Consider the following 11,331-nt stretch of genomic DNA (forward strand, 5'->3'; position numbering starts at 1 on the left):
CCCACTGAGCCACACCAGGCAGGGCAGCGATCACTTCAGACAACATGTCACCTGGGCACCCGGCTGGCAGGGGTCACTTGAACTCCTTCAGAGCAGGTCTCCTTAACTCCAGGGCACACGGCAGCTGCAGCCCCAAAGTCTGGAGGTGCGCTAATACAGCGGGTGAGTTGGGAGCAAGCCATTAAGAGCCTACCTACTAAGTGCCACCGGATAGACACACCTTCCCTCACTCAACCCTAGTCACTGTGGCCTGGTCATCACAGTGGTACCTCAGCACTCGTCATTAGTTCCTTCTGGAACCCGTGACGTGTGCCGAAACCAACAAGTACCAAACGAATTTTTCCCATAAGAAATTTTCTCTTGCAAGGCGGCACCGTGACTCACACGAGTTTTAGCAGGTGCGACGAGTCCCGAGCACACGCCGAGGGCTGAGATGTTTTTCTCATCAAAATGCAACGGGTGCAGGGCTTGCTGCGGCCTGAAGCTGAGGAGTACCGAGGTGTGCCCGAATTACCCATTTTCCAGATGACACAAGAGGTGCTCAGGTGCTTCAGTGCCGGGCAGATTCAGGGTCAGGGCTGCAGGAGAAGGACATGGCTTTGGGTCCCGGCTTCTGCTGACACCAAAGCCTGCACCCTTTCCCATGCTGCTCCTCCAACGGGACACCCCGAGCTCATGTCATCTGCACTGGGCTTCAAACTGTGTGACACCCACATTCACTCACAACAGGAAGGCCAAGACCCCAGCAGAATGCAATGAGGTCATTCATTGGTTTCAGGCAGCTTTTAAAAACACTGTGGCTCCAGGTTCTAAAATCGCTAGCAAAGAAATTCTTGTCTTCTGTAGCTTTAGGAAGCATTTCCTCCAGTCCCCGACTTCACGACTCTGAGCAGCGAGTGTCAGCGTGTCCACCCACTCCACAGGAAGATGGCTCTCCCACCTATGGGAATGGCCCTCGAGTCCAGCTGTCCTCCCTGGAGACTCACACACGCCCTGGCCCACGTGGGCCATGCATCCCAGCTTCCTGCGCCCCAAGGGAAGCCCACAACCAGCTGGGTGAGGTTCTAGCACAGCGCGTGGCCATGGACCAGATATAACCCTCTGGGCCTCAGTTGCCTTCCCTGTAACTACCTCACTGGATTACATGAATTAATAGGGACAAAGTGTTGACAAATATTCAACCTATGGCAGCTGCTTTTGTTATTTTTATCGTCACCATGTATCCTGAGACAGTCTTCAGAGATGTGTTCAGAGCCTGAATCACAAAGTCATCTTTACAGGGTTCATCACAGCAAAACCTTTCAGAAACAAACTAGAAGACTAAAGAGACAATGAGTGAGATACATTTAGGTGCCCCTATAATGCAACAAGATGCAACAGCTGAGAGTTACAGAAGAGAATACTTTCTGACAAAGGAAATGTTTGCAACATAGTGTCTCTGCTTTACAAACTGCCCCTGAGCAACACAGAGAAGACAGAACTCGCCACCCCCCACCCCCACCCCAGGGGCCTGCGGTATAGAAATATTTTTCTTGTCTCCTGTATTTGCTGAAAAAGTTCTGGATGCCAATTTCATACCTAATCTATAATATGCCCATGTTTGTTTGTTTTCAAAAAAAAAAAAAAAACATTTCAAAAGACTTTCCACGGCGTAAGAGTGAGCCTATAGGAAGAAGCCTTAGGTTCATACCGTGGCCTCCTGGGTGTCCCCAGGGATGCATCTACCACAGTTTTGGGGGGTTTTTTCCTATTAGGTAAAAAGTGTAGGTTGTAAAGAATGTGTAGGAGGTAACACTATTTTATTATAAATAGAATATGCATAAAAAAGACAAAAATCACCCATCAAAATGGTGCCAGGGTTATCTTTGGGGGAGGAGACATTACAGGTAATTTTGTTTCTTCATTTATTTTTCAAAATGTTTATGTTAAAAAAAAAAAAAAGCCTGAACTAACTCAAAAGGGAACAGAATCAGCCTCCCGCCAACCGGGCGAACAGCCGCCGACAGGGCGTCAGTGTGAGTCCTGAGCAGATTGGTGTGGTGGAGGGAGGGCAGCAGGTCCTGGAGGCAGAGCCGTCTGGGCTGTGAGTCAGTCCCCACTACGCACCAGATGGGGAGTGACCCCTCGGAGCTCAGCTCACTGCAGGGGGGCCTGAAATCTCATTCAGAGTCACAGCACAGTAGGCAGTGCGTGCTGGCCCTCTACCCAACACATTTACCAAAGGACACGGAGCATGCCCAGAAGCTGTCCTCCCGGGGCAGTCCCCTGGAGTTTCCAGAAGGGCCGCCATGTGAGGGAGGCCTCCTCGGCTTCCAAGCCACCTACTCCCTTCCTAAGGGACCTCTCCTGAAGCTGGTTGGCCCTTCCCGCGCCAGTGGCCACTTGACGGTTTTCAGCTATGCACGGGGACAGTGACAAGGCATCATCGGGACTTCGTACTGGCCTCCACTGTCTCTGGAAACAGAGCCCATCGCCACCCCCCACCCTGCCCCTTCCTCCACTCCCCTCCCTGTAGACAGGTAGTGGCTTCTGGGGCGGTGCGGGCAATGGCGGAACCCACGATAAGAAGTTCATTTTATATGGAATTCAGTGTACACACACACACACACATCGCACGTGTGTATACAACTGAAACAAGTTTCATGACACAACACTTGTCCTTCCTGCTTGAAGGAAACTCTGCTGTTTTCTACTCTACTCCCTCTTAATGCTGATCATGACTCGCTGAACTGAGTTTCAAGAACCACGGTTTGAAATGCACGGCTTTCCAGCGCGCGAGCCCGTGACTTCGCTTTCCAAACTTCACTTCAAAAGCACATTTTTTGTAGCGTGTGAAGTGGAACTACACACGATAGTCAAAGTGCCGAAAACAGTAATTTCATATACGGTTCAACCTAATGACTAGGTATGGGCCAAACTAGGGGACTCAGCGGCCCCACTTGCCTCTTGTAAGCTGATTCAACACTTCAGTAATGGTCAAAACTGGACTACACCGTGCAAGTAGAATATTTTGGGCAAAAGACAGATGTCACCTGAATTGGACGAGTCACTTAGAGCCACTCCTAGCCACACCTTCGGGGGAATGACAACCACAAACACAAGGATACTGGGAGGACAGAATGAGCTCACATATGTTGAAGGGCCTGTAAACTAGAAGGTAAAAGTAATTCTTGTCCAGTTTTCTGAAGCAGTCGTTTATGCCAGCATCCCAGCAAAATCAGGTAATGAAACAACAGCCAGCACCTTTGGGAGGTTTGCTCCGTGGTTAAAACCTTGTTGTGCAGGCTTATTTAATCCTCCAGAACCCTATGAGGTAGGTGTTCTTGTCCCCATTTTCCAGATGAGAACAAATGAAGCGCCAAGCATTAGAAGAGCTGGCCAAGGTCACAGAGCCAGCAAGTGGGGGAATCGGGTCTGTCTGCCTCCAACACAGGTGCACGCAGCGCCCAGCTGCCATCTCCCTCTGTACCCACCCCCGCCCCCCCACAGATCTCCGGCTCCGGGCCCCAGGAACAGCAGGTCCACCAGTGTGGTTCCCCCTCAGTAAGGAAGGAAGAACCCCCATGACACAAGGGAAGGACAGTGAGGGGGCCCCTCAGCCAGCAGCAGGAAACGCAGGATCACCTTGCTGCCATGGAAACAGGTGGCACAGTCAGCAGACTCCCAGGCCTCCCATCCGCCTCCCATCTCCCTCCCACCTCCAGCAATTACAGCCAAGGAGGATGTCTTTAAACTTTCACTTGTTGGCATAAATACTCCCCTCAGCCCTACACAAAATGTACCCAGAGACAGGAGGTGGCCACAGCCAAGCTGGCCAGGTCACAAGAAAAAGAAAAGTGCTTAAGCCAATGCAAGAAGGACCTTGTTTGGGGGGCGGGGGTGGGGGTGGGGACTGGGTTTAAAAAAAAAACACATGGTCAGTATCCCTGTTCTCCTTCAGGGCAAGGCCACACCTACCCCTCTTCAGTCATATCTCTTAGTCATTTCTTAATTCAATTATATTCACTTGTCAAAAGAGAAATACAACTTAAACTGCTATCAGGGAGCCTCTACTGTTCCCCATTATATATTCTAATACATGCATACATATGTATGCATGTACACAATCCATTGTGGATTTAATCTCTTAAATCCATTTTTAAAGGCTTTGTACCACAATTTGGACAACTCATAACTATGGCCTTCTGCCCTAACTTTAAAAGGTAATGCTTCAGTAAATGGAATATTTTGTAAGTTGTTTTCATATTTCTATATCCATTTATAAGGAACTTTGACGTAATGTGACCTCATTTATCTAAGTACTGTGTGAGAGGAAATACTATTATCATTAGCACTTTAGCAGTGTGAGCAGCAAGGGTCAGAAAGGTTAAGGCACCTGTCCAAGATCGCACAGCTAGTTAGATAGTAGAGCCAGCATTCCAACCACGCTGCTTGGCTCCAAGATCTACACCCGCTTCACCACCCAGGGTTTTACTTATCTGTGTCCCTAAGGAACAAGGGCTGCATCAAAAAATAGCTGGAAATATGTATATTTGCAACACAAATGAAGCCAAAACACTAACTTCCTTAATACCAAAGAGCTTGTGCAAATCGGCAACAAAAGGCAACCCCTCTCTCCCTCTCTCCCTCTCTCCCTCTCTCCCTCTCTCTCTCCCTCTCTCTCTCTCTAACAGGAGAAACAGGAGTTAACAAAAAAAAAAAGGAAGCAAGAAATGCAAATGGCCCAAAATGAGGGGGGAAAGTGCGTAACTCAAAATTATAAATATAAATAAAAGTAACAGGATACAATTTTTCACCTCTCACAATTTAACAATCCTCAATTCACCTGATGGTACAGAGAAACAAACTGTCCAAACAGAGGGGCAAACTGGGATAAAGTTTGTGGAGGGCAACTTCACAACACCATCAAATTCTTAAATGCATATTATACCCTCCAACCCAGCAACCCTCAAATTAAAGATTTACCCCACGAGTATCCTTATGAAGGTTACAATGAAACGTGTACCAAAAGACATTCTCTGAAGCATGATTTATAAAGGGTGGGCGTAGAGACTAAAAATAACTAAAGTGTCCATTGACTGAGGAATGGTCAAATAAATTATGGTTCATTCACACATCACAATATTGGGCAGTCATTTTTTTTAAATGAGTGAAAGCTATTGGTACAAATATGAAATCATCTCCAAGATAACTTGGTAAATTAAAAGCATAAGTAGAATACAATGTATATACAATGTTTTTAGAAAGATGAACATGGATACTTGTCTACATTATAAGTATCCATGTTCATAAAATAGAAACATTACAAAAGTAGAAACATTTTTTTTCCTAGAAGGAAAGCAAGGATCCCCACAGTGGGGGCGGGGGTGGGAGTGTGGCGTTATCTTTAAAGAGGACAGATACTTGTCTATGGCAGGGTTTTTAACCTGGGCTGCATGGGCTATTTCAAAGCTTCTACGAAACCACCTGAAGTTGGATACAAAATTATAAATATGTTCATTTCTTTGGGGGAGAGGGTTCTTCCTTTTTACATACCCTGTAAGGGTTTCATACCTACCCCACCCCAGAAAGAGTGAGGACCACTGCGTTCCAGGCTCCAAACTGGAGCCAGGTTTTCATTTTCCCTCACTCGCTCACTCAGAAGCCATGAAATAACAATGGGCTGAGGCCCAGCTCGGGCACCCAGAAAAACACCACCCCATTCCTGCCCTGCAGAAGACGATCTGTGGCATAAAAATGATATTGTCTGCTCAAGGCTCAGAAATGGCAACCGGGTACAGCTTCCCTGCAACAGGAAGAAGGAAAAGTGGAACTGAAAATTATTTGCATGTTTAAAATTAGACCTTCTGTGGGAGCTGACACCACTGTGCTTTCAAAATGCCCCCACCTGCCACCTCATCAGCACCCCTCACCCAGGCATTTACATGCCATGGAAATTCTGAGACAATGGGAAGACTGCAGCTTCACTAATAAGGAAGTAATAACGAACTTCCTACAGCTCCCGCGTCCTCCCTCCAAGGGGCCACCAGAAATGCCAATGGAAAGCCGGCCATACCAGGTGGGGACAAAAATTGCTATGGCCGTTCCCTCGTCTCAGGTAGGTGCTACTCCAGGATTTCCAGAGACTGTCTGGCCCTCTCGCTGTCATCTCTGGCAAATCCTGGGCCAGCCCCTTCTCTGCAGGGACAGCGAGGACATCACCCGCACAGCCTGTCCCGTGACCGTGGTCAGCTAGCTGGGGTAAGGGGAGTTACGCCTCACCCCCTCGGCCTGGGAGAGTCCTGAAGGCAGGCGGCTTTTCTTGCTCAGCACCGAGGCCTCCACTCCATGCCTGTTTCCCAGACTTCGGCAACGTGTCACCCGTACGAGTTCGCTAGAACCACATCATCCTTACAGAATTATTTAACAGTATTTTTTCTGTAGATCCCCTTTTTATTCAGTTCCAGTAAACTTATTTACTATGGCACTACAAAGAACCTCAGCCTACCTATAAAATCATGGGCTTGATATGCAACTTACAATCTGTTCTCTAATACCCCCCACAAAAAATAAATAAATAATTCTGAACATTTAAAAGATGCTTTGGGCCCTGGCCAGTGTGGTTCAGTTGTTTGGAGCATCATCCCATAGACCAAAAGGTCATGGGTTCTATTCCTGGTCAGGGCACATACCCAGGTTGCAGATTCCATGAGAAGGCAACTAATTGATGTTTCTCTCTCTCTCCTCTCTCCCTCCCTTGCCCTCTCTGTCTAAAAATTGAGGATAAAAAAAATGTTTTGGGACTGAGCTAAGCTCATTTTGCACAAGCCCCAGGAAACACACTACAGAAAATGCTTGATAAGTATTTCTTACAGAAACCAATGATCTGAAGCCCCACTTCTTCTCCCCAAATAACAGCAGCAGCCACAACCAGCAGTTGAATTGTGCCTTAGATTTTACATAGCAGCTCTTCTATCTTGTTTGATCCTCTCAACCGCCCAGCGGAGCAGGAAGTGTTAGTCCCTTTCTCCAGATAAGAAAATGAGGACTCACGGACTTTAAGTGAATTGCCCAAGTGTATGCAGCTACTAAGTGGCAGAGCACGAAGTTGAACCCAGGTCTTCCCATTCCAGACCCCATGCCGTCTCCACGAAGGCAGGCTTGCCTCATAAGCTCAGGCTCCCAAAGAAGCATGCGCAAGAGGGCCCCTTGGTTGTCCATGATACAACCGGAGTAGATGCTACAGAATTTAGGATTCAGAGAAGGCGAAGCGTCTCCCAGCCCCGTCAGGGTTCAGGCGCCCCAAGCCTGTCCCTCACCACAAAAGTCCCATCTATTAGCTGTACTCTGAAGACCTTCCCTGAAACACACGACGTCTCACAGCACAAGACAGTAACCTGGGGCCATGGAGACGTTAGCCTTGGCTCTGCCACCACCACTTAGGAATCTTTGGTAACTTCTGAACCTCAGTTTTCTCTCAGATGAAACGGGAACAGCACCCACCTCTTACTATTTCTGAAACGATCCAATGAGGAGATGCATGAAAGCCCTTAGCACGGTGTCTGCCACATGTACTGTTACCTGTTAATTACAATATCACCAATCAACAGCATGATGTTAGGAGGGAAATGCACAGAAAATTGCCTCTTACACAGCACTCAAAATAATTCCCTTGGCCGAGCAGTGAATGGACTAAGAAGTAATTGCTGATGATGGGCTGGCTAAACCCAGGCCTCCAGTCACGCTGCTGCTCTGCCTAGGCCTCAACCCCAAGCAAAAATTACTTTTAGGAGCTAAATAACCTCTTTGCTGACCAAAATTACTCGCTCGGGAGCCAGGATTCATTCTCCCTGCTAAGCAAAGCTTGGGTATTCCGCGGTTATCTTTATCGTGGGGCTGAACTTGAAGTCAGCTCAAAGTCACAGTCTAACCATAAACCAATTTGCTCTGTTTTCTTAAACTGTCTGCAAACAAAACATAAGATTTGGTTTTTCCATTGTTGTTCTGAAGCAAAACAAAAATATTTAAAGTCACCCATAGGAGAATTGAACATGCAATACAAAGAGGCGTTCAAATATTTTTGTGCTCTGGGTGAAGCAGGTAGGCAAGCAGGCCCGAGGATTAGCGACAGTAGACGGCAAACACAAACAGTTATTATTCCCCAGTAAACAAGAAAGCGCAGAAAATGCAAACCCACGGCCGATAAGACCAACACAACAGCTGTCAGTCACCAGTTTGTTTTGTTTTGTTTTTTTCTTTTTAAAGCAGCCCCCTATCCAGCCGACTTCATAAAGAATATGTCAGGACTACATTTGTCAAGAGAAGGAGGCAAGGGGGGAAACAACACTTTGTCACACTGCCTAAAGCACACACAGAAACCAGAAACAGTGCAAAACACTGAGAATGGGTGGGGTCAGACACTGCCACCCGCAAAATCCTCGCGCTGGAATCATCCCTGGCCGGCCTTCCTGTCTTGGGGCTGAGACGCCAGGGTCGAAATGGCTTTTCCGGACCCCACTAAACACTGAGACCTCCAACATCTTAGCCTCCCAGCTTCCACACCAGTCCTGTTCATGCTCCATCAGAGCTGCATCTTTTCCACGACTTGTCCGTTTTCTTAACCTGCAGTCGCTGATTCCTTTTTAAAACACACATACACACACACACTATCCAAGCCACACAAAACCAACCCTGTGTTAGGGAGGTAGTCAGATACCTGCACCCACATTTCCTAAACACACAAGCCTCAGAAATCTTCAACGCAACTTCTAATTTCAAGTATGACTTGATGTTGAAAAACTGTTTACGCCCACAGTTCCAGGAATACACGCCGATGAGGCAGGACAGTACCTACAGCTACAAGTAACAGCAACATGAAAATATGGTGCACGCACAAAAAGCATCGTGAAAACACGAGGCGCAGGCAGGCGATGCAGGTTCCAGGCTCAGCATCGCTACAGTCTTGCCAGGTGGCCTCAGCCAGGCCACTGTCTTCTCTGGGCCTCATGGCCCTCATCTGAAAGAAATGAGGGGTTTGAGGCACCTCGAGAGACTGGTCCAGATCAAAAATTTCATTGATTCCCTGACATATCCAGTATCAGAATGAACTGCCAAATGTGGATTTGAAGATCCTTTTTCAGAGAGCCTTGTAGAGTTCCTATTTTATACGTATCCCCCCCAAAACGAGAAATAGAGTCCTCTCGCGTTTCTGCAGAATAAATTAGAGCGGAAGGAAATATCTGAATGGCAGACAAGTGTGGAGTGGCAGGCAATATGCTAGTGAAGTTCAAGAAAGGACCGGGCAAGAAATAAATTTGCCAAAGAGATGTTTCGCTGATTCAAAGTACCGCTAACCACCACCACGACAGAAGAAAAAAAATTAATAATGTAATATAATAAAATATACATGTACCAAATTAAACAAAAAATAAGTGAAGATCAAGTATATCTTTAGTATAAATTTTGGTGCGAGAGCTCTTCAATTATGAGGTTTGTTTTTTCTTTTGAATCCCATAGAGTGCTCTCCAGAGCTCCCTTGCAGGAACAGGGAGGAAACAGTCGCACACACAGAACTATACCTTCACGATGGTCCTATCTGGACACCCTTTACTGTCTGCAAAGCTCTTTCAGACACTGGCCAGGGGAAGCCCCAATCTACAGGGCAGGTGGTAGTACACCCACCCTACAAACGCTGTTAACTGAGGATTCGCGGACTGCAGAGCAAGTCCAGCCCTGGAGCTTCTTCGGACACCTGATCCAGTGCTCTCTGCAGGAGGTCACACTGTCTCCCAGGCCCTTGGAGGGGCCTGTTTGGGGCCTGCTGAGGACAACAGCGAGGGGACATCGGCCCCCAGAGCTCCTCCTCCGCCCGCCTGCTGGGCCGCACTGCTCCCCAAGGCTGATGTGCGTGAAAAGTTTTCCCTGAAACCAAGTTCCATCCCCAGGAATAACCGACTTGCCAGGTTTCAAACATCATCGGCCCCTTAGGACGCCTCTCTGTATAAAACAAGAAAGATTTCCGTGAACAAAATCCACACCAGGGTGTCATCACCAGAGCCCTTTCCACTGCGGGTTCAAGACCCGAGCGCGCTCCTAGAAGGCTGTGAGGAGCCGAGGGCAGGGCTGGGCGCTCCGCTCTTTCACTTCCCTCCCTCCAGTCCCCGCTGTGCAGTGGGCAGCCTCCCAGCTGCCCGGCTTCCCCCCAGGGGGAATGGCACCAAGGGGAAACGGAGCTTTCAGAAAGCTCGGTCACCAAAACGCCAGGCGCAGCAGTATCTGAAAAGCGAAGCGAGAACACAGGGCCGAGGGGGGCGAGCCGGCGCCCACCTAGCACGAAGTAAACCCCCAGGGAAGCGACCGGCTTCCCCGGGGAGAGGACCGTCTGCGGGAGGGACCCCTGCGTGCAGCTTCCTTGCCCCAGGTGGCAACTTTCCCCAGAAGCGGTGCCCTCGGCCTGGAGGCCCCGCGCCTCGCCCCCTGCCCGGCGACCCGGCCCCCGGCCGTCGCCGCCGCCCCTCGGCCCAGCCCCTCCGGCCCTACAGGCCGGGTCGGCCCCGCTCCGCGCCGGGCGCCCTCATCCTACACGCCCCCTCCGGCCGCCTCGGGCGGGCGTGCCGGGTCGGCGGACTGAACCGGCTGCGGGGAGGGCGGGCCAGAGACGGCCAGGAGTCCGCGGGGGCGTCCGAGGGTGGCTCCGGGCGCCCCGGCACCCCGGAGCCCGCCGCCCGCCCTCTGGTGCCTGGCAGCCGGGCACCCGGCTCGGTCACCGGCCTGCGAGGCCCGCCGGTTCCCGCGAGCCCTCCAGGAGGGGTGCCCTAGGACCCGGGCCCTCACCTCCCCCAACCCTGCAGGCGGGCACCGCAGGCAGGTGCCGGGGATGCCAGTCCCGCCCCGCCCTGCCTCCCCCGTCCGGGCCCCAGGCCGCTCACCTGGCCCAGGCGACACAGCAGCAGCAGCGGCAGCAGCGCCCAGCGCAGCCCGGGCGAGCGCCGAGGTGGCCGCGCCTCCCGCGCCGCCGGCTTCATGCCCCGCGCGCTCTGGAACGTGCCCGGGCCGCGCGAGTCGGGCCCCGCCGTGCGCCCGAGCCCGGGCGCCCTGCTCGCCGCCTCCAGCCACCGCCTCCGCCTCCGCCTCCTCCAGCCGGTCCGCCTAGTCCCCGCTCCGCCCGCCCCGGGCTTCCCCGGGGACATGGCAGCAGCGGCGGCCCCACGGCTGGGCCCGGCGCGGCGGTCGCGGAGGGGACCCGTCCCTGGGCGCGCAGGAGCTTCGCGGGGCGGAGCAAGCGGCGCCCACCCCCCGTGCGCGGCAACGGGATCCTGGCTCCCGCGGCTCCGGCGGCTCCCGCTGCCTCCT

The 11,331-nt window shown here is 50.9% G+C and overlaps 1 protein-coding gene across 1 annotated transcript in view; it reads right to left on the reverse strand.

The window, feature by feature from the left end:
• PTPRJ (protein tyrosine phosphatase receptor type J) overlaps positions 1–11,311 on the reverse strand; it is a 145,713-nt gene extending 134,402 nt beyond the window's left edge. The window contains exon 1 of the mRNA XM_053924655.2: positions 10,908–11,311. Within this exon, the coding sequence (XP_053780630.1) occupies positions 10,908–11,168 (261 nt within the window). The 5' untranslated portion in view covers positions 11,169–11,311. The remainder of the gene's footprint in view (positions 1–10,907) is intronic.
• Positions 11,312–11,331: the final 20 nt, after the last annotated feature.

The sequence above is a fragment of the Desmodus rotundus genome, chromosome 5 (assembly GCF_022682495.2).
Source record: "Desmodus rotundus isolate HL8 chromosome 5, HLdesRot8A.1, whole genome shotgun sequence".
Lineage (NCBI taxonomy): Eukaryota > Metazoa > Chordata > Mammalia > Chiroptera > Phyllostomidae > Desmodus > Desmodus rotundus.